Consider the following 23,939-nt stretch of genomic DNA (forward strand, 5'->3'; position numbering starts at 1 on the left):
CATTTTTTTGGTTGAAATGTTTTATTGAAAAAAAATGTGTTTATGAAAAAAATTGCCTACTCCACCTTTGAACATTATTTCTGTGGAGATTATACAATTATAAATTCTTCAGACGTGTTTTCTGAAGATCTAGAGAGAAAAAAATAAGTTATTTTAGGATGTTTCTGGAACTTTTTTTTTTTGAGAGTTAAATATAAAGAGCTCAGTGTCTGTCTGTGTGCCGTCGGATCACGAGTCTGTCATGCGATTTCTCATGTATAAACACTTATCATTCTTAATAAACTCTGTAATAGACTTCGGAGAAGTTACATAAAAGGACAGTTGTGTATCTATTCCAACCAGAGTTCAAATGCAAACTTGCCTACATTTATTTGCGCATTAAATTATGTCTACGGATGATATTGCGCGAGCATCATTTAAATGAAAAGAATGAGTCTATTTTTGTAAGGTCAAATGTCAGAGGTGTGTCAACACCAAACCTGATGTCCTCATTTCTTCTGCCTGAATGGAGAATAAATGAGAATCACATGATTTCCCGTGACACACAACCATTCATGCATTTACTGCTGAGTAAACACACTCCAGTCTGAAGATAACACACATTCCTGATGCTCAAGTGTTATTATCCCTGCTTTCCCACTTCATCCCATCAGGAGGTTAGAACTCATGCTCCGTTTCATTCCAAACAGAACAACTGATCATGAACCCTGGACCATATTTGACCTACAAATTGCTGGAAAATAAACAGGTTGAAAAGTTTAATGATTAATGAACTTAAAGGATTTTGGTGAAAGGTTAATTCCGCTGCAGCTGCAATAATTTTACCGCAGTAAACCTCAGTGTTGTCACATGGAAATGTCTCATCAAAGAGAAACAAGCATTTATGATAAGAGTATTGAGTGAGAGTTTCTGCTCAATACAGAACAAATACTAAAAGACGGAAGGCCTGTGAGGATCACTTCCTTCATTAGTCTGATGTGTGGATGTGGATGTTTTGCCTCGAGGTCTCAGGTGAAGAGAAATTGTACCAGTTATAATCAGTGATGTTATTGTTAAATAAAACTATTCAAATTGTTTTGCTTAAATAAAGCTGAAATAATTTTTTACTAAAACAGTTGTTTTGAGTACTAAAATAACTCAAACAGAAATAAAAAAGAAGCTAAAGTAAAAAAAAATTCATAAAAATGAAAAAAAGTAAAGTGAAAATAAAAACAAATTCAAATATTAAATAATAAAATAATATAAGCTAACAACCAGTTATGATCAGTTGATATTAATTAACTTAAACTATTAAAATAGTTTGCATTAAATTAAATAAAGCTGATATAAAATATAAATATATGATAAAAAACATGATACTTTTATTTAAATTACTAAAACAGATTATTTTTTAATTAAAAACAAACAAACAAAAAACTAAATTGAAAACTGATTTTTTTTAAAATATTAATAAATAAAATATCAGAAATAATACTTCTCATGATGTATATGTGTATATACACATACAAACATATATTTATTTTGGAAATTAATCATTTTTAATCATTTTATAAAAAACAAAGTACTTAAATTACTAAATCTAAAAATCATAAATTATAAATAATACTAAGATAAGTTAAAAGTTCATATGTGTATATATATATATATATATATATATACATATACATATAAAAGTGCAGTCAAATCGATTAATCACATCTAACAAAAATTTGAAAATGTATATATATTTATGTATACACATGTAAATTTACATTTAGTTAAATATGATTAATCGATTTGACAGCACTAATATATATATATATTTATATATATATATATACACACACACACACACACACACACACACACAAATAAATGCATAAATACACACAAAACAACTGACTATTAAATCAAAAGCTTTATATTTGTAATTAAATCTTTATTGTTTTCCTCAATAGAAGTGTCCACAGTGAAAAAAATACCTGCCCCTTTTTTTTCTTATAAACAAACATTTGATTTTTATGGCACCCAATGGTGAAGTCCAACTTGTTTACGTCTCTTCAAAGTGTTATTACAGAAGGGCCCAAAATATCGTTCATGAAGCAAACTAAAAAAAACAACCAACAAAAAATGTCTAATGTTATAAATGACGATGAATACAAACTCTGACAGCAGCAAAATCTGTATAAAAAAAATCTCATGTAGAAACAATTTAATCATTAGTAGTAGCGTAGCAAAAGTCTATTAATTATTTGAACATGTCAGAGTCAAATATGGTTTGACACGAAACGATAACATGTTGGCATAAATGTCTACACACATGAAAATGAAGTAAATAAAGAGAAAAAGATTGAAAAATGAGAAAAACAGGCCCTAAATGAAGAAGAAAACCAGTTTTAAGACTGAAGTGCTTTGGGCTTCTGGTTTGACCAGCTGAAAGAGCTCCGGTATTGATATAAACCGCTTTAGGAGCGTCTTTATAAACGCTTTACGTCAAGTGAACAAATAGAAACAAGATCCTAAATCTATTGAAGATTTAAAATGATCCTTTGAGTGAAAACTATGAGCCAGCAAAAGAAAACTCACAGATGTCGACATGTACAGTTCCTGTCATTTCTATCAGCCAGTTTGATTTCAATAGTCCACAAAAAAAAAAAAAAAAACTGCATTACAATCTCTTTTACTTGCAAAATACAATGTCATTATGGTGTTTTAAAGTGTAGGTACCAATATTCTGGACTTCTGAAATGATCTAGGTCACCATTTGTCTCTGAAATCCTCTGAAAGCCTGCTGGGAAGTTTCTAACTGCGAATGAGAGGAGAGCGCCCTCTAGTGTAAACCACTGCTGATGAGTAACACATCTGAGTGGAGAATAGACATGAAGTTTGGTTGCATACAGACGAGGAAGACACCCAGCCACCACCACATGCGTTTACATCCCCCAAAACAAGAGTCAACGTAAGAAAATAAAGGTGAAGATTACACAGAAAATATACAAGTTACTAATTCAATCAGAGTAACGAGCGGCCGGATAATGATTCCCTTTGCAGCACGATTTCTCTTGGTTTATAGGCAAGAGGTAAAGAGTGTAGAAAGGCCTCAGTCAGGGTGAGTGTGTGTGTGTGTGTGTGCGCGGGCGCCTCCTCATGCGATCGCTTTCGCCTCCGGCAAAAACGCCTCCCAGTATTTTATCAGCTAGAGGAGAGAAAGAGAGTGAAATGTGAATTACAAGTATTCAGATATAAAATATAAAGTATAAAATAAAGTGTTCTTGTACCTGTTGTTCTGAGTGCAGCAGTGACTCCAGATATTTGATGATTTGTCTCTTAAAATCTCGAGCTTTTTCTTTCTGTTAGCAAAGACATTTAAATCAATTGTCAGTCTGAATCATTAAATACGATTCAACAATTAATTGAAGCGAGAACAACGGCAAATAAAATGTTTATTAGGATAGGAGTACTTAAAGTGGCCCTGTTATGCTATTTTATGTTGGAGATCTCCTACTTTCTCATAATATAAACTGCAGCATCAGCTCTTTTCTCAGTGTCTGAAACGGTTCGATAAAGGATTCAGTCTCTCTAAACCCCGCCTTTCTGAGAGCCTACTCTGCTCTGATTGGTCAGATGACCCAGTCTGTTGTGATTGGTCTACTCTGCTCTGATTGGTCAGATGACCCAGTCTGTTGTGATTGGTCTACTCTGCTCTGATTGGTCAGATGGCCCAGTCTGTTGAGATTGGTCTACTCTGCTCTGATTGGTCAGATGGCCCAGTCTGTTGTGATTGGTCGACTGTTTAAAGCACCTGTCGGAAACCAAACACCAATTACCATATCTGAACTTCAGCTCTGGATCTTCCTCAGCACTTGACACACAGTGATACGAATAGTAACGATGGCTTCGGTTTTGTAGTATCGATTCGAGCTCGAGTCCTCAAGTGCAGCAAAGTGGTTTTGCTTGGGCAGCACAGAAAACAGCGTCGTCTTGAACCAAACTCTTCCAGACTTCAACTACAACTAAAGTGTTTGAGGGTCAAAGTAGACTTCATTTGAGGGCAGCCATTGAAGACCACAGACTGGCATTATGCTAATTTTTCCGAGCAGTTCAGAATCTATTTTTTCTTTTAGAAGACAATCACTCAATTTACTGAGATCTTTGAAACCATTATATTCACAAAGTGCTCTATTACAGTCTACATTCAAGGCAATCTCCAAAAAAAGCATAACAGGGGCCCTTTAATGCCAAGATATCCAAAGCCAACAGGGAAATCATGTCCTACATCAAAACGGATGACGTCTTTCTGTACGGTGGCTGAGATTCTCTCGAATTCTCTCTCGAACTGCGTGACCTTTGCCTCCCACTGCAGGACGAGACAGTAGAGTAAGACATGACTTAGAGGGTTACAGATGTATGTGTTCAGCAGTGGTGTTGTGCATCACCTCAGAGATCTCGTCCTTGGCCTGCTGGAGTTTGTCAGGTTTGTTGGCCCACAGGAGTTTGGCCTCGGCCTCTCTCTTTTTCTGCAGCATGTTCTCAGCGTCCTGCCAGCGCTGCCACGCTTTCATTCTCTGATCAAAACATCCCTGACGATGTAGAATACAAATAAATTATTAATATTAACCTGTTAAGCTGCAACCCCACTTTTGAAAAATCCCAAGAAATGACATACCCAAACTGAAACAGATACAGTTCATGAACCCTTTGTACTAAAAGCACAAGTATGATCTCATTTGAAAGCTGACACCTGGCAGTTTATTGTAATGTAGAATTAATTATTGTCATAATGACAAAAATTGTTATAAATAGCTTCAAAGTTTTGTAAAGTTATTAGAAATTATTTTTTATGAAACATCCTCATGAAAATAAAATTGAAGTTGGCCCTGGAGCAGTCTAGAAATGCACTACAGCTAATGCCACATGTCTAAACATTTTATGTTTAAAATCTTAAGATAATAAGTCCAAAACTCTGTATTTAGTGAAATGTTTTTCAAGACCATGTCATGTGACTTTATTTTGATTTGATGCTAAAATGCTACTGATATTTAGTGTCATCTTCTTACCATCTATGCAGTATATTGTCTTTATTGTTTTGTGGTGCAAACGAGCCCCATTCAGTCTCAGTCTCCCCCTGCACACATTCACACCTCTCCAGCCTGGTTATGGCTCTAAATATGCATTTCTTTTGTCTGCATTAGTTACTAACGACTGGCTATTCACATGCTATTCATATGGTTTCAGTCACTAATTTATTTTCTCAAAGTTCACCCTTACATTCTAAACTGTTTTAAATGCATTTCTTGAATAAAGAAACATTTCAGTAAGCATTCAAAAAATAATAAAAATATAACTTCTAGGTGGCAGGTGCACCTAGGGCTAGCTAGCATGTTAGCTTAGCACACCATCAATACACGACAATTTATGAGATTAAAACCATGTTTGTGCTTATAAACTTACTTTATAAAGCAAATCGAGTATTTTAAATAATTTTCTGTGATCTAATTTGGCTTCAGATAAAAAAATCAGACAGAAAATATACTATTGTATACTGTTCTGCACAATGATAGTCTATATAGATTAGCATTACATTATAAATATAATCTATTATTATGGAAATACCTGGCATGGATTGAAAAACACAGGTAACTCAAATATCATAGCAAACATGTGTATTGTCTTCAAAACGACTGTATCTCCATGTTACAGCCATAGTTACAGCGCGATCTGTTGTTAGCTGTGTGTGTGTTCGAGGCTTCCTGGATTGTCACATGATTATGGCACTTCTTCATGTTCTAATACTGTGCACAGGGCGGCGAGGGCGCCCTCATGCTATTGGTATGAATTGAAAACGCATTAACAGAGTATACAAACGCTCATAATGATTACATCGACGCATTTGGGTATAAATTCAATAAATATTATTCCTGTCTATAGAAATCTGATGTAAACCTATGAGAATATATCAATATTTCTCCAAATCTGCACATTTTTTAGCTAAAAGCCCGGAAGGACGTTGTTTTGTGTATCGCTGTCATGACGACGGCACGGGAGTTTTTTTATGAATGAAAGCGGCTGACGCGCATAATTCATATCAAAGGTATCGACTCATTTTTTCATTTCATAACTCCTGACACAAATTAAGAAATAACTGTCGCTATAAGTTTCTCAGAATACAATAGTGGTCAAATTCTGAAACTTGAGTCTTATATCTTTGTAATGATGTATAGTTTGTCAAGGTATAACATTAAATCTGATAGTAACTTTGAACTATTTATAAAAAAAACCGCTTCAGTGCGCCCGCGCTCTGGCAACGGTTAACAGGTTAATAATAATCAATCTAATTTATTTATTTTATTATAGATTTAGATTTTTATTTTATTTACATTTTTAACATTTTTTAGCTGAAAATTCAGCTTTGATCACAGGAATAAATTACATTTTAACAATATATTCAAACACAAAACAGTTATTTTAAATTGTAATAACATTTCACAATATTACAATATTATATTCACAGTATTTTTACTGTGTTTTTTTATCAAATAAATGCAGCCTTAGTGAGAGGCTGCTTTCAAAAACAATTTAAAAAAATTTGACCAGTAGTGTATCTACATTGTAAATTTAATTAGTTATTATAATTATTTTTTAAATATTAATAATAATTCAAATAAAAAAAACAATTATGTAGATACATACAGATATGCATCATGATGCTGAAAAAAATATATATCAATAATTATAATAATGATCCTGATACATACCTGTATGTATTTACATAATTGTTATTTTATTATTATTATTTATTATTAGTACAACTATAATTAAGATATAACATTAACATTTAATTATTATTATTCATTATTATTATAATACATAAGATATATATAGATTTATATCACAATTATAAAAATGTAAAAGTTACATTTCTTTTTATTTTCAAATATATCTATAATACTAATATTAATATGACAAATTAATAATACATTTATAATTATTATTGACAGCAACAACGATAATATATTGGATAATATGGTAAAAACAAAATGTAATTAAAAAATATTTTATTTAGTGCATACAACCATATGGTAATGCTTATTTTTGGACAATCCAGTGAATTAAATAGGTTTACAAATGAAGGGCATAATTTTCTCTTTGCATGTGGAACGCCAACTGAAATATAAGATTACTTATAACAAATCAATCCGTGCCAGTTTAACATCATATAATATCTTAATGTTAAAAATGACAGACTTAAATCATAAAAACACAAATCAACAGGACAAGTCGGATTTTTCTTCTGTGTGTGTGTGTGTGTGTACCCTGACGGCTCCCAGCAGTCGTATATAATCGGCCAGCAGCTCAGAGAAGGTGAAGAAGTCGTTGGCCGCCTGGTCCTGATGGAGCTGCTCGATTCGATCCTCCACCTCGGCCAGCTGAGACAGAGCTCGCGACAGAGCCGTGTTATCCTCCGAGCTGCCCAGCATCGCCACGCTCTTCGCAAACACGGCTGTGTTCCCAGACAACTCTGAAACACACATCCCACCCTTTAACAACTAGTCCAATCAGATTCTGTTTCACTTAATAAATGTCACAATACAGAATGAGTTGCAATTCCCGAATCTGAATGCACTACATTTAAAAAATAAAATTTTAGCCCATCTGACCTTTCCTGTGATTGACAAGCGATTCCACCATGACGTGGAGTTTCCGCAACTGCTGTTCTTCATTTTCTACATCCTGGATCTTCTCATCAAACCACTGAAACCAACAAGCACACACACAGTTTAATATTCAGTCTTCCTTTCTAGGTTGGTTTTAAGCCTATTGCTCTTTATAGAGGAGCTCAGCGTGGGTCAGACCAGCTTGTTTTTCCACTCACCACGTCCTGTTCGTTCATCTTTATGGTCATCTTACTCACAGCATCTGTGGCTTTGTTGAGCATTTTGAGGAAGCCGGCTCCACTCAGAGCCTGTGTGCCGACCGCTCTGGGTAACTAACACACACACACACATACATACATACACACAGCATGTGAGGAATGGATAGATAAACATCTGCATGTGAGAAAGTCACTTATCTTATGTTTATGTGGAGTTTGCGGTCGCATGCATTGATTGAATGATTCAAAATGTTGTTTTTTATGCAAGAAGCTGTGTCACCTCTTCTTTCTCTAAAAACTCTCTGACATCAGGGTCCTGCAGGAGAGACGGGTGACTTACAATCCTCTGAAGATACCTGCAACAACACACAAACAATCCTCAAACACAACCTCAGAATATATATATCAATACTACTAATTACTACTAACATTATATTTATTACATTATATTATCAGATCTAAATAATAATCAACAACATTAGATTGGATAATATCATAACTTGGGAAATAAATAATAAAATGTAATGTTACTTGTAAACTTGTAATTAATGTATATTTTATTTTTAATAAAGATGGATAAATGACTGGATAATATCATTTTAGTTGTAATTAATATTCATATTCAATACTTGGATTAGGTAAGTATAGATAAGTAATTTTTCTGTCCTCGTTAAAATATATATTTACTTCTAACATTAAATTACATTGCATTATCAAATTTAATAATACATTATTTAATTTGATTCATTACTTAATAAATTATGTTATTAATATTAGTACTAACATTATACTATATGACAATTTTATCCAATCAAAGTAATATTTCTGTCCACATTAAAATGAAAATACACAGTGTAATGATAGTAATAATTAATAATATTATATAATCCAATTTAAGACATTTTCAATCCCCATATATGATTTTAATTATGGCGAACATAACCATTACTCAGTTTAAGTAATTTTTCTGTCCTCATTTTATACACGCACACACACACACACACACACACACACACACACACACACACACACACACACACACACACACACACACACACACACACACACACACACACACACACACACACATATATATATATGTATATATATATATATATATATATATATATATATATATATATATATATATATATATATATACATATATACATATATACATATATACATACACACACATATATTTTATATACTATACAACTATTATTATACTATCCAGTTAAAGTAATTTTTCTGTTCTCATTAAAATGAAAATAAATATAATGATGGTACTAATTAATATTAACATTATATTATATTAACCAATCTAAGTAATTTTTCTGTCCTCATTAAAATGAAAACACTGTATAGCCAATCATAGTATGGTGTTTTATAAACAGATGTATGAAGAGGGATTTTAAACCAATGAGATTTCACTGGGGGCGGGGCTTCTTAGTGCACTGTAACGAAACGTTCTGACATGACACATTGATGACAGATGTGACCGGTCAGGACAAAAACTAGGAGAAGAAGCGTGATTCACTGCTTTACTAGTGCAACTAGTTAAGAAACATTGTCATCTCCAGTAACGAACCTCTCTAGAGCAGCTCTCCTCCGCTCCACAAACTCTGCTGACGATGGGTCCTCCTTCCCTACTTTGACTTTTGTCATACCTAGAAAATCCACACAGTTATTCATAATCAGACACTTGGTCATAATCAGATCGGATGCATTAGCAGAAGCAAGTTTCTACCCAGAATGCTCTTCTCCGGTGGTGGAGGAATGATGTATCCATTCTGTGAGTGTTTCTCCGAGAGCTTTTCGTACAATCCCAGGAAATCACTGAAACGCCTGCGTACAGTAAACGTCTTGCTACGGAACATGGTTAACGACGTCTGAGGGGATGAAAAGAGGGAGATTTAGACAGGGTGTTGTATTGTGCGCTCGTGTAATCTACACAAGAGACTGAAAAATCACCTGTGTTGAAACTTTGTAGGCCATGTAAGCATTCATACCGTCACCTGTAAGAAGCAGAGAGAAATAAAACCCCAACATAACACACATATGTGCTGTTAACCTCAAGCTTAAAGATCAGGCCAGGTTACACAAAGGTCATAGGTTTAGAGTCAATGATCCCCGCTGAAAAAAAAGCTTGACTAGCCTAAACTGGTCTCCCAGACTGGCCCGGTTTGCTGGTTTTAGAAGGGTTGGTTGTCAGCTTGTCAAACTAAACCAGTTTAAATATCATTTTGTCCAGGTCACCAGCTAAAACCAGCAAACTAGAGTAAATCAACAAAATCGACATCGAAACTTTCAAGATTTACATATTTAAATGACTTCGGTTATGATTAGCATGTAAAATGTGTTACGACGCCCTTGCAAAACTGCTCAGTAAAGGAGAGGATTCATAAAAGTGGGTGGGATATGCTAATGTCAGTGTCAAATTTCTGCCAACCTATGTTAGTTGAATGAATGAGGCATTTATATAGTGCTTTCATATGTACTACTGTACACCCAAAGCGCTTTACAATCATATCAGGGGATCTCTCCTCAACCTAGGTATGCAGTTAACGACCCATGCGAGTCACTTTCAAAACACTAGGAAGAGATTTTTGCTGTAAATACATACAATACAACATTAAACTTCTTTATCTTCTTTAAATTATATGTTTATCTCTGTAAAGCTGCTTTGAAACAATCTACATTGTTAAAAGCACTATATAAATGAAGATGACTTGACTTTATTTCAAAAGAAAAATTCTGTTTTTATTACAAAACCAATTTAAGCTAAACAACATTTACTCCCAAGATCCTCCAAAACAACTGAACCTGCAATTCTAACTTTATTTAAACTTCTAACTAGTGCTGGCTGGATCACATATAACTAGATCGTCTCTATAAATTTTCATACAAAGAAATTAAGAGCACATGAAAACAAGAGACATTAATAACTGATTATGCAGTCAATGTATGCTTTTTGCTTTTCTACGCATTTTGCGTAGTAAAATAAGTAAAATAAATCTTTAGCTGTAGTTTGCCTCTTTTTTGGTAAATAATTTTGCCAGATAAATACCTTAACCAAGTGTTTTTTTGTTTTTCTCCCTCATGTAAAAAAAATATTTGATAATTATAAAATATCTTCCTCATATCCTGATTGTTTAATCTAACTTGTAGGGTCATTAAAAACAAATATCCCCTCTGGACATCACTTTTGGCCACTATATACAAAGTAAGAGTGAGCAAACTATCAGCAAAAATATGATTATATCAGGTGAAATATTATCTCCCCAGAGCTTATTTTAGACCTTACGGTAACACCACACCTTTAAAAAAGAAGAAGGACGGGAAATGAAAAAAAGCTGGCACAGGGCAAAAAGAGGAAGTTGTTATCGTATGGCAATGCTCTAGACAGATGTACAGTGCTATGCATAAGTTTAGACACCCATGCTAAAGTTGACTAAAAAGAGGAATAAAAAAATCATCTTTTGGAAACTGAACTTAATGCCTTAATTTAAAAAATTAGGAAAAATCCAACCTTTAAGGACACCAATTTTCTTTGTGAATGAATAATGTATCGTAAATAAATAAATGTTCTTCCTTAAAATACAGGGTGTATAAGTTTGGACACCCCTATGTTAAATTCCCATAGAGGCAGGCAGATTTTTATTTTTAAAGGCCAGTTACTTCATGGATCCAGGATACTATGCATCCTGATAAAGTTCCCTTGGCCTTTGGAATTAAAATAGCCCCACATCATCACATAGCCTTCACCATACCTAGAGATTGGCATGGTTTTATTTCAGTTAGCCTAATAGCTGGTTTGATTTGCATTGAGAGATGATCTTATGGAAAGTACCCCATGCCAATCTCTAGGTATGGTGAAGGCTATGTGATGATGTGGGGCTATTTTAATTCCAAAGGCCAAGGGAACTTTATCAGGATGCATAGTATCCTAAAAATAAAATAAAATAAAAATACTTAAAAATAAAAATCTGCCTGCCTCTATGGGAATTTAACATAGGGGTGTCCAAACTTATGCACCCTGTATTTTAAGGAAGAATATTTATTTATTTACGATACATTATTCATTCACAAAGAAAATTGGTGTCTTTAAAGGTTGGATTTTTCCTAATTTTTTAAATTAAGGCATTAAGTTCAATTTCCAAAAGATGATTTTTTATTCCTCTTTTTAGTCAACTTTAGCATGGGTGTCTAAACTTATGCATAGCACTGTATATGCGACTCAGTTCCTTAATTAGAACAATTTCACCTCGTAAGATAATCATGGTTTTCTGTTTCCTGCAAACACAGCCCAATACTTTTTCAAACTAATGTTTTATGAGAACAGCGTTAATCCTGAAACGAGACATCAGAAAGCAAAACCCAGCTGACACAGTTGAAGATGAAGGTCTTACCGACTTTCTCTGGATTTGTGACGGAAATGTTTAGATCAAACTTGTCCTCACTTTCCTCTTCCTCCAGCTTTATGAGAAAAAAAGAGAAAGGAAGAAGGAAACCTGTAAGGTTTGATCTGATCTCTAGTGACGGGAAGCGCAAGAAATGCAACAAATCCAGTTTTGATTCTGATTCAACTTGATTCTTTTAGTAGCTTTGACTAATTTAATTTTCAAATGAAACACATAAATACATAATTCATAAGTTTAAGACTGATTCTTGACTGATTCATCAAAAAGAATCAGCTTATAATCAGCTTATATTTGCTTGTGATTCAGTCACGAAAGGAGACAAACATCATGAAAAACAGTCTTGAATGATTCAACTAAAAGAATCAGCTCATAAGAGTCATTTGCTTGTGAATCAGTCATGAAAGGAGACAAACATCATGAAAAACATTCAGTCTCGAATGATTCAACAAAAAGAATCAGCTCATAAGAGTCATTTGCTTGTGAATCGAGCACTAAAGGAGCCAAACATCATGAAAAACATTCAGTCTCGAATGATTCAACTAAGACTATCAGCTCATAAGAGTCATTTGCTTGTGAATCAGTCACTAAAGGAGTCAAACATCATGAAAAACATTCAGTCTCGAATGATTCAACTAAAACAATCAGCTCATAAGAGTCATTTGCTTGTGAATCAATCACCAAAGGAGCTAAACATCATGAAAAACATTCAGTCTCAGTACTTTTTATTTAAAAAATGTTCAATTTCCAATCATCTTTATAAGTGTTTTACCTCCTCCAGGGTTTTGGACGGAGGTTTGCTGGAGCTGCCGGCTACTGGGGCGGCAGGAGCCGATACTGACGCTTTCAAGGCATCTTTCTTCTTGCGGTCATTAAGAGGACTGTCCAGAGACAACTCCACTGTAGCTTCTGGGAAAAACAGTGAGAGAAAGTGCATTTTATGGATTCAATTAAACTAAAAAGATGCAACACAAACACACCTAGAGCACAAACACACATACACATGCAAAACACATTCCATCAGCAACATAAAGCAGGGTGAGAGGTCAAAGGTTGCTGAGGAATTCCTTTTCCCCTTCCTGAATCAACGCTGAGAAAGCGAATTCATCACCCATCACTCAGAGAAGTGATGTGCATGCATTTTTGCTTGTAAAATACATGCAAGTAAAAAAAAAAAGCAGGAAAATGTTTCATTGCGCAAAAAACACTAAGCCTTGAAAACCCAACAGCACTTTAGGTGACTTCTTATCAGTGTTATTTAAAGGTGCCATATGTCATGTCTGGCAAAAAAAAATCAAGTCATACTCCACATTCCATACCAGATGGGGGCAGTATACCTCCAGAAAGTGAATTGGTCTATGCTCCGCCCCTACCTTCTTAGCTGCACATATACAAGTTAAAATAGGGACAACATCTATTTAGAGTGTTACGCTGCCCGCCTGAAGCTAATTTAGCAGCATATATCAAGTTTGATTTTCATTAGCAATACCACTTCTAGCTAAGTTATCATTAGTCACCAAAAAACATTCGGTCTCATTACACCTTGCAATGTTTTCCGTTACGTTTCGTGCGTCCAGGGTGTGTAAAGCAGAAGCAGCCTGGCCAGCGGCGGAGTATGCGCGATCCGTGAGTGCTGAAGACGTTCTGCACGGCTTTGATGGGTGCGCAGGAGGACACAAATGGGCGGCGACAGCTTCTTCCAGTGGCGGGAGCTTTTTCCTCAGCGCCGTCAACAGATAGAGCGTTACTAAAACTGTATACACCGCCGCCGACTTGAGCTGCAAAGAAGCTCTGGCCGCCCTGTCAAGGACGCTTGTCAAAAAGTACGGGGAAACTTGACCGCTCTGAATATAGTGAGTGAGTGCGCGCGCGCGCGGCCGGGGCTCGCTCTCTCTCTCTGCTAGTTCTTAGAGGCAGAAGAGCGCGTGCGCGCTTAAAATGTCATATTTTGGTATGATCGTTCACCCGCCAGTGTGGCGGATAGCTTTTTGAGATTTTATTTGTGCTTCAGAGCGCGGTTTTTTCCCTGCAGCGGGTGGTGGTAGGGGTCTCTTGCCAAGGGCTTCAGCCATCCTTCCGCTCTCTTCCCTGAACTGAAATGTAGTAGTGGGCTGTACTTTCCACATCAGGTTCAAGTACGCCCACAAGCCGTGCGAGTTATTCGTGTATTGCATGTTTGGCTGGTGGTTATGTTGCCCGTATACCGCCTCCCATGGCCGAAACTGGTATTACGACACCTGTCGGGCCGTGGCTAGTAATGCTAATGCTAATTAAGGTTGATATCTCTGCAGCACTATAACTTGACATTTTTTTAATGACATCATCGCCCTTATTTCTTCTCATTCTTTTGATGTGTGTAGCTCATTTTTGGGATATTTTTACCTCAATTGTTACATATGGCACCTTTAAGTATTATTTATATACTATTATTAGAAGAGCATTTTCTATATCAGTTTTCATTTTAATTGTAGTTTTATTTTATTTATGGAGTTTTATTATTTTACTTGAGCATCTATGATCTAGGAAGGCGGTTCACTCGTTGATGCCTATGATAGCCAAAAATGCTTTCAAGGTAGGCAGCTCGTAAAGTTTCGAAACACAAGTCCAACTTTTAAATGCACCAATGACACCAAACCATTATCTAGGTAGGCCACTCACAAGGTTTCGAAAAAATGACCTAAACATTGAAACATGCTTTTCACATGTGGGAGGGCAGCTACATTTTGAAACAAATTAAACTTGCTTAAACATGCCCAAAATGCTCTCAAGGTATTAAGGCTCAAAAATGTTGTCTAGATAGGCAGCTCGCTAGGTTTTGAAGATTAGAACAATAAATTTGTGTTATAAGATGTCAAAAAACAATGTATGTTACTACTTCAGCTAGTCCTAAACTAAAATGCTTGTTTGAACTGTTGAGCAACTTGGACCGAAATATCTTTAAAAAAAGTATTGTGTCTCTTGATGTCTCTAGATACACACACTAGTAAGTAGGGCTGGGTAAAAATATCGATTTCTCGATTTTAATCGATTCTCATTTTTATGAAACAATATCGATTCTTAAATCCCAAGAATCGATTAGTCTCCTGTTTTCAGTTGATGAATGAATGGATTATTGTTGCGCACATCCCATCCAATAAATCGCAATAATCTTTGTGCTTTGTTATTATTGATATGAAACAAAGTCTCAGATTTCAAATTACGTCCATTTTCTTACGAAATTCAAAAACATAATTACCGTTTTGGCGCTGTGGCGTGAGATCGCTCCGACGCAGCTCAGCTCAAGAGAAGCAACGGAAGCAACGCTTCCGCCTTAATAACACCAGTTACAGCGCGAAATAAACATGAATGAGCATCTGAAAGTGTGTTAAAAGATAGAGTACAACTTATCGAAGTCCGTATCGTGTCTCATGGAATCGCTCAATCAGTGTTTCAACCGTGCAAAGACGTTAGTAAACAATGTCATATAACGTCACATTTACCTCAGAAAAAACATATCCAGTGACCATAAACTCGTTAGTCAGCTAGAAAAGTTAACTCTAGAAAGGACTGAGGAGCATTTTGTTAAATATATGCACCATTATATAGCCTATTCATTATAATTTTTAATGTTCTTCAATATTTAATGCATGTTTGAATAAATCTGGAAAGTTTTTTATGACAGCCATCATTTAAAATTGTATATAATTTCATATAACTTTATTATTATAAAAATAAATAAAAGTGTATTTTAAGTGTTTGTATACATCAGTTAATTTTTACCTTCAGTATTATATATAGTAGGCTAATGAAGCCTATAGGCTACAACTGACTCCCATGGTTTACAGCATTAAGAGGTTTGTTTTCCTTGAGAAAATTTGCAATGTATTGAACCTGATATCCAAAATAATCGATATTGAATCGAATCGTAATCGTAATCGAATCGAATTGCAAGCTTGTGAATCGAAATCGAATCGAATTGTGAAATTTTTGTCAATACCCAGCCCTACTAGTAAGGCACATTTATAAAAGCTACTTAAATGACCTAATTGAACTAAGGCCTAATCCTGGCTTAATCTAAGCCCTGTCTGTGAAAACAGGCCTTAGTTTTGAAAGATGAACTTTTACATTTGCCTATGACGCCTGAAAAAGCTCTCTGGGAAGGGCACTTACTAGCCTATATATTGAAAAAAAAAAAAATTATGTACAAAAAACACTGTCTACGTTGGCAGTTCGGAGGATTTTGCAGCACAAAGCAAACTCTTAAATGCACCAAAGTCACCCAAAAATACTGTCTAGGTAGGCTGCTTGAAACATGAACCAAGCATTTAAAAGTGCTTATGATGCTTAAAAAAAAATGTTGTCTGACAAGGTAGCCAAGTTTTGACAAACAAACTAAACTAAATACTCAAAGATGCTGTCTATATAGGCAACTTTTAAAGTTATGAGCAATACATTTTCGTGTTTTGAAGCCCAAAAACCCTGTGCTACAAGGGTTTTCACAGGAAGAACTATTTTTGGTTCCCCAAAGAACCTTTCAGTAAAAAAGCTGCCACTTGGAAATATTATAAGGAAACATTGATGACATTCAAATATATATTTCATCACGGCCGGATGAAAACGTTAAATTATCCAAATTGACAGAGTGTGTTAAAGATATAAAAGATTGGATGACGCGCAATTTTCTTTTATTAAATCCAGACAAGACAGAGGTAATACTTATCGGTTCAAAAAACCACCCACAAATCCTCTCACAATACAACTTTAACATAGTAGGATGTCCTGTTACTTTATCCTCTACAGTAAAAGACCTGGGTGTTATACTAGACTGCAACCTGTCTTTTGAAAATCATATTTCATATGTTACAAAAACAGCCTTCTTCCACCTTAGAAACATTGCTAAGCTACGTAATATGCTATCTGTTTCTGATGCAGAAAAGTTAGTTCATGCGTTCATGACCTCGAGACTAGATTAATGTAATGCTTTATTAGCTGGTTGTCCTGCATCCTCAATAAACAAGCTACAGTTAGTCCAAAATGCCGCTGCTAGAGTTCTTACTAGATCAAGAAAATATGATCATATAACACAGATTTTATCATCACTGCATTGGTTACCTATAAAGTTCCGTATTAATTACAAGGTATTGCTACTGACTTATAAAGCCCTAAACGGCTTAGCTCCAGTTTATTTAACGGATCTTCTATCGCCCTATAATCCATCGCGCTCTTTAAGATCACTAAATTCGAGGCTTTTGGTCATACCTAGGATATCCAGATCCACCAAAGGAGGGAGAGCATTTTCACATTTAGCTCCAAAACTCTGGAATAGCCTTCCTGATACTGTTCATTGCTCAGACTCGCTCTCCCAGTTTAAAACTAGATTAAAGACGCATCTCTTCAGACAGGCATTCATATAATACTTTTAATCTTACAGTTAAATCCAGTCTCTAGTTCATAAACGCCAGAGGAGAACTGGCCCCCGACTGAGCCTGGGTTCTCCCAAGGTTTTTTTTTTCTCCATTAGGTCACCTGATGGAGTTTTTCGGTTCCTTGCCACTGTTGCCTTTGGCTTGCTCAGTTGGGGATACTTAATTTAATTAATCAATCAACAATACTATTGATCAGCATTACCAAACGTGGACGTTTTACACTAGAAACAAACACTGATGTACTATCTTATTTAATACTGTGAAGCTGCTTTGATACAATCTGTTAGTGCTGGGCGGTTTGACCAAAAATCAACATCACGGTTTTTTTCTAAATTATACCGGTTTCACGGTTTTTACCGTTTTTTTTTTTTTTTTTTAAGCATGATGGGTGTTAACCACATTTTCTACTGAGTAAGAGAGGAAATACTGCAGTAGATTTACTTATAATGCCCTATTTTATTGTCATGAGTGAATATTATAGAAACAATCCACACTAATATTAATAATACAGCAGGTTTGCAAGGCTGTTTACAAAGATGTGCCAGCAGGACGCGCTTTAGGAGCGGCAGAAACAGTGGTTTCCCCGGTAACGGCTGTACACAAAGCAGCAACGCTCATAAACACTGCTTTATCAGGAAAGATTCAATCGTAATAACTAAGAAACTTTTCTAAAGACCGTCAGTTCACTTCAGATACGTTAATACAGTATAAAAACACGCGCGCCGCGAGAAAAAAGACACTCTCACCCCCACACGTCTCGTGCCCATTCTAGTCAATGCTTGTGTTTCAGATCGAAGCTTCCCAGAAGCGGCTCTCCGCGCCGCTTCGCTAAATATAGGCGCCTAGTCTATTTTGACGCACGCGTGTGGAGGACGGACTAAAACCTTGTCGCAGCTGTAATGCGCCGCAGACGTGTGTTGTAAATGAGGGGTGAGACTGTGTCGCGCAGCGCCGCGTTCCGATTAAAGCGACATACACCGGTATTGCGGTATATTAAACATTCATATCGTAACAAAAATAAACACCGGTATTCGGTATGAACCGGTAAACCGCCCAGCACTACAATCTGTATTGAGACGTTACAGGATAATGAAGACACGGTCAAATAGATTAAAAAACAGTTTTTATCCAAAAGCAATAGCAGCACTAAACACAATTTGAAATACAGTATTAGGAGATGAATTATTTATTATAAAGTGTATTGATCTGTTGTGTTTTTTGGGAGATATGTGTTTTATTCTTTTATTCTCTTTAGAATTTTTATTGTGATTTTATTTATTTATTTTATTTGTATATTATATTTGTACTTTGTTTAATGTTGCACTGATTAGATTGCATCCAATTTCGTTGTACAATACGTGTATAATGACAATAAAGATTCTATCTATCTATCTATCTATCTATTGTGAAAAGCGCTATATAAATAAAGTTGACTTGACTTGACTTAAAAGTCTTAGTTTGAACATTTTTATGATCTAAAGAAGCTTTTTTCACTATAAAGAATCTTTTGAGGAATGTAAAAGGTTCAACGGATGTTAAAGGTTCTTCATGGAACCATCGATACCAATACAGACCCTTTATTTTTAAGAGTGTATGATGTAGGGCTGCACGATATTGAAGAAAAATGCAATATGCGATAACTCATTAAATAATGCGATATTCGATGTGCGATACGATAATGCTTAAAGTGTGTAAAGTAAACTTAAATGATCTATTATATAACCTACATACGTGTTTCACATTCTTTTAGTGACAAGAAAACATCCCTAAACTTCTGAAAGTGAACATCAGTGTTTTACTGTAGCGTAAGAAGTGTTATTTTAACATCAGTGTAAATCACAGTTACGGTTTCAGGTTATCCTACAATAGGGTTATTTAACAACAGAAACTGAATTATCGAATGTAAAAATAAAACATTGCTTAGTTTTCACTGTATGAATTAAATATAAACTGATTCTTATTAAAGCTACAAAAGTTATTCAGCCGAGAACAGTGAGTGATTTTCTCTTTGTCTTTTGATCATGACCCCAGTTATTGCAAGCTGTTGCTATATGCATATCACGATATATACATTTGCGATATTTTGATAATTTCGATATATTGTGCAGCTCTAGTATGATGCTCAAAATGCTGTCTAGGCAGGTAGCTCACTAGGCTTTGAAGATTTGAATAATCACTTTGTGTCATGATGCCCAAAAATGCTGCCTGTGTATGTTGCTTAGGTAGTTCACAAACTTTCAAATGTGCCTATGATGCCCAAAAACAGGTCTAGGTAGGCAGTCAAAAGTGTCACAGTCATGATCTGGTGTTACTGTACCTGAGAAGATGTCCTGCTCCTCAGAGTGAACCCCATTGGTCCTGGAGCTGCCGCTCGAGGAAGGTTTGGTGGCGGGTGCCGTCACGGCTTCCTCTGCGAACAGATCCGTGGGGTCGTCTTTAACATGTGGCTTGACCTTCACTTCTGATTTCACCTCTGTAAAGACATTGATAGGTGGCCCACTCGCCACCGAAGGCTGAGGCTTCTTCGTCATGCCTTTTAATGGCTCTTTGAACAGGTCTTCCTCCTCTTCCTCATCATCATCATCCTCATCGCCGAACAGCTCAGCGCTCCCTGGTTTCTTGGCGGCAGAGCCTTTGCTGCCCGTCGGAGGGTCTTCGAAAATATCCTGATGTCGGACTCCAATGGCGTTTTTGTGCACAGGCTTGCTGCTGATATCACTAGGTGCTTTACCGCCGACATCAGACTTTGGCGTTTCTACAGGCTCTTTCAAGAGATCTGGCACGGGGTTTTGGACTTCAGGCGAACTAATCACATCGGCTTCATCGTCCAGCGGGTCGCTGAGCAGGTCCACGGCCTCATCGCTGCCAGGAGATTGTATCTTCACGTTCTTCTGGGGTTCAGAGTTAATGTCGCTAAGAGGATCGCTGAAGATATCTTCTGGTGGCTCGGTGAAGATGTCTTTAGGAGGTCCGGTTGTGTCAGGCGACAGTGAATCCATCTCGGAGATTGACTAGGAACGGCACAGAAATGATTATTCAGCTAATGTTGTAAAATTTAGTTACTATAAATAGTAATATTGTGAGTTTAAACAGGATTACTGCATTGTGTTTAACAGCCTGTGGAATAATTTTCCATCTGGTAGGGAATTGTTTTTCCAAATACATTAAACATTTTCAAGCTGAATCTCACAAAATTTGTCAAAAAATTACAAAACAAAAAAAGATGTCTAACAGGCGCTGGATCAAAACGAAAGTTATGAAAATAAACAAGGAAAATCCACACACTGTTTAACTCTTTCCTTTATTTGCAAAATATAACAGCAACTTTTTCGATTTGGGTCCGAATGAAGGAAAGAGTTAAACAGTGTTTGGATTTTCCTAATTTATTTTCATATCTCTGGTTAAAGTTCAACGCTAAAAAAAGAAAAAAAGTCTATTTTTAGTATTATTGTTGCATTGAAAAATTAAGCATATTTTGTTAAGCATAAGTTCTTGCTACAGTAATTAGGCTATATAAAAAAAATTCAGTTTATGTATTTGTGCATTTCTACAATTGGTAATTTTATACTTAAAGGCAGGGTAGGTGATTTGCTTCAAAAACATGTTTTGCTATGCTGGTTGAAAGTCTCTTTACATCCTGATAGCAATCACTTAATCAAGTGGTCTAAATGTATTTATATGTATATGGATATATATTCTGTGGAAGGCATAGGACCATAAAAACAACTCATATAACTCGAGAAAATCATAGAACTCGTTCCGAGGGCTACGATATTTTGACCTAACATCTATGTATGTTTTCACACACCCTGCTCGCGCAGACATCACACATCATCAGCGCGTTTCATGCTATGCAGAGTTAGACAGACGTCAGTCACAGAGCACCGTAAACGAAACAGCGGCTGTAGTTCCTCCTGAACCAAAACAACGAGCTTATGCTGCATTCACGCCATAACTACTGTCATTTGTAAGCGATGGAAACACGTGACGTTACACTTGGAGCGGTTCGTGACTCGAATTTATGCGTTTCAATGGCAACCCTATCAACGGCGTTATGAATCTGCAGCAGTCAGGTGATACAGGTCAGAGCTCTTTAAGTTATGTTCATTATTATTGTAATGTTATGTGCTTTGAGACATGAGGTAACTTAACGCCGTCTCTCGTGATGCCTTTGTTTGCTCCCTGCTGTATGCGTTCATGTGTTTTGAAGGAGGTGCAGCTTTGGAGACGCCCTGAAGGGAGGGTGGGATATTATGCTTTTACATTAACATTTATTCATTTAGCAGATGCTTTTATCCAAAGCGACTTACAAATGAGAACAATAGAAGCAGTTAAACTAACAGTAGGACAACAATATGCAAGTGCTATGATCCTTCTCAGTTTAATCTAACACAGTACTTTTAAAGCTAACTCATTATCACTAGCTGCTCTGAAAATCGCCTACTTTACATTTAAATTGTAAACTATATTTGTTATTTTACAAGTATTTGTGAATACAGTTGGTGGTTTAAAAAAAATAAAAGTAAAGCAAGCCTATTTTAGTACTTTCGTTGCATTGAAAATTAAATCCAACCAAATACTTATTATTGTAATAGTAATTACATAATTAAAATGTAAAATATTTGTTATTACGGGTATTATTATTTTTTGATTGCTTGTACAACTGACATTTTACAATAAATAAATGATAAAATAAGCCTATTTTAGTGCTATCTTTGCATTGAAAATGAAGCACATTTTTTTCACCCAAAGTCTCATTATTGTAACAGTAAATATTTAAATGGTGAAATATTCATCATGCTAGTCTTTGTTATTTTTTTATATACGCGAGCATTTGTACAATTGATGGTTTAAAATGAATAAATATATAACATTGATTCCAGACAGGATGGTTCGAATAAACATGATTACATAAAATGTAATGGTCCTGAAACTGGCTACTTTTTTTATTATGTTAAATAAAATTTCATATTTCTATCTTTTGATTTTGGGGTAACGTATTTATTATATACAATATATTAAAGACCTGCACATTTTTCTCATGAGATAGTAAGATTTGCAGTCACTTTCATCCAAAGCGACTTCTAGCACCCTTACAGGGACAGTCCGCCTGTATTAACCCAGGGTTAAGTGCCTTGCTTAACGGTACAATGGTTACAGCTTACGAATCAACCCATGCTGTGTTCAAACCTACAACCTTTCAGTTCCAGTGCAGACCTTTAACCACCAATCCACTCCTTCCTGACTCACGTACAGCAACTGTAAATTCCTTCCCACAAAGCAAATTCTTCAGAAAATAAATGCTTACTAAGGGAAAAAAAGGCATTTAGACATTCACTCAAGTTTGAGACTCACATGACCAGACCTTCAGTACTTTGCCCTGAAAAGACTGAAATTACTACGCTAAGTAAACATTGACTGCTGGACACCAGCTCATTTATTAAGAGACAGATTTGCCTTCATAATACTCATCATACTGTAGTTTGGATCTCTTCCTTAGACTGCATGCAAATATGCATATTTTATATACTTCTTAACTATGATATGTTGGGTGGTTCTGCATGAAGAAGTTAGTCTACTTTCACGCTTCCTTTATAATTAGACACAACATAACATTAATTTTACACACATAAGTTACACACTTCTCTAACAGTGTGACTTCAGTCTGTTTGGAAAAACTGGGTCAACATTCCTTGTGATATTATTTATTCAACTACAAGAGTCCTCCAAAAACTTCAGTGTCACATGCAGGCCTAAACTCAGATCTATTTAACCCTGCGGAAGAATCAAAGCTGAGGTGGTGATGAAAATGATATCTTTATTAAATCCTTAAGCAAATATGATCATAGAAAAACGCCGTATAAACCAGCAGATCTGAAGATCTATGGCTGAAGAAGACGAAGAATAAGAGCAGGGAGATCTGAAGGTGTCAGAGAAGTGAAAGTGATCGGTCTTCTTCTCTTTCTGCCTGTCTGTATGAAGTCTCTGGCTAATTAGCTTCATAAATGCGTTTAATTGTGTTACTCACCGTGCCCGTAAACGCGTCCGCGCCGTCGTCACTGTCCTCCAGCAGCTCGGGCTCCTCTGAGTCCGGGAAAGGAGGAGGACTGCGCTCCGAGCTGGCCGCCATCTTCAGCTCCACACACGGAAAAACTTTATTACAAGCGGAGAACGCTAGAGTGAAAATGAGAGAGCGACACTGAACTGATGCGAAGAGAGAGAGAGATAGAGAAACAGCGACGCCTGGTGGTCTAGTGGCGG

At 35.9% G+C, this 23,939-nt stretch overlaps 1 protein-coding gene across 1 annotated transcript; it reads right to left on the reverse strand.

Annotated features, from left to right (window-relative positions):
* Nucleotides 1–1,878: 1,878 nt before the first annotated feature.
* Nucleotides 1,879–23,910, reverse strand: snx1a (sorting nexin 1a). The gene is made up of 15 exons (XM_081356619.1): nucleotides 23,707–23,910; nucleotides 19,996–20,689; nucleotides 13,046–13,182; nucleotides 12,265–12,331; nucleotides 9,827–9,870; nucleotides 9,603–9,744; nucleotides 9,444–9,522; nucleotides 8,133–8,208; nucleotides 7,853–7,966; nucleotides 7,638–7,731; nucleotides 7,293–7,498; nucleotides 4,416–4,559; nucleotides 4,256–4,336; nucleotides 3,258–3,329; nucleotides 1,879–3,175 (listed from the first exon to the last, which is right to left on the reverse strand). The coding sequence occupies exons 1-15, from the start codon at nucleotides 23,806–23,808 to the stop codon at nucleotides 3,125–3,127; spliced, it is 2,103 nt and encodes a 700-aa protein (XP_081212745.1). The 5' UTR covers nucleotides 23,809–23,910; the 3' UTR covers nucleotides 1,879–3,124.
* Between the last annotated feature and the right edge of the window lie 29 nt (nucleotides 23,911–23,939).

Source organism: Scardinius erythrophthalmus, assembly GCF_964197995.2.
Source record: "Scardinius erythrophthalmus genome assembly, chromosome: 24".
NCBI classification, from domain to species: Eukaryota; Metazoa; Chordata; class Actinopteri; order Cypriniformes; family Leuciscidae; genus Scardinius; species Scardinius erythrophthalmus.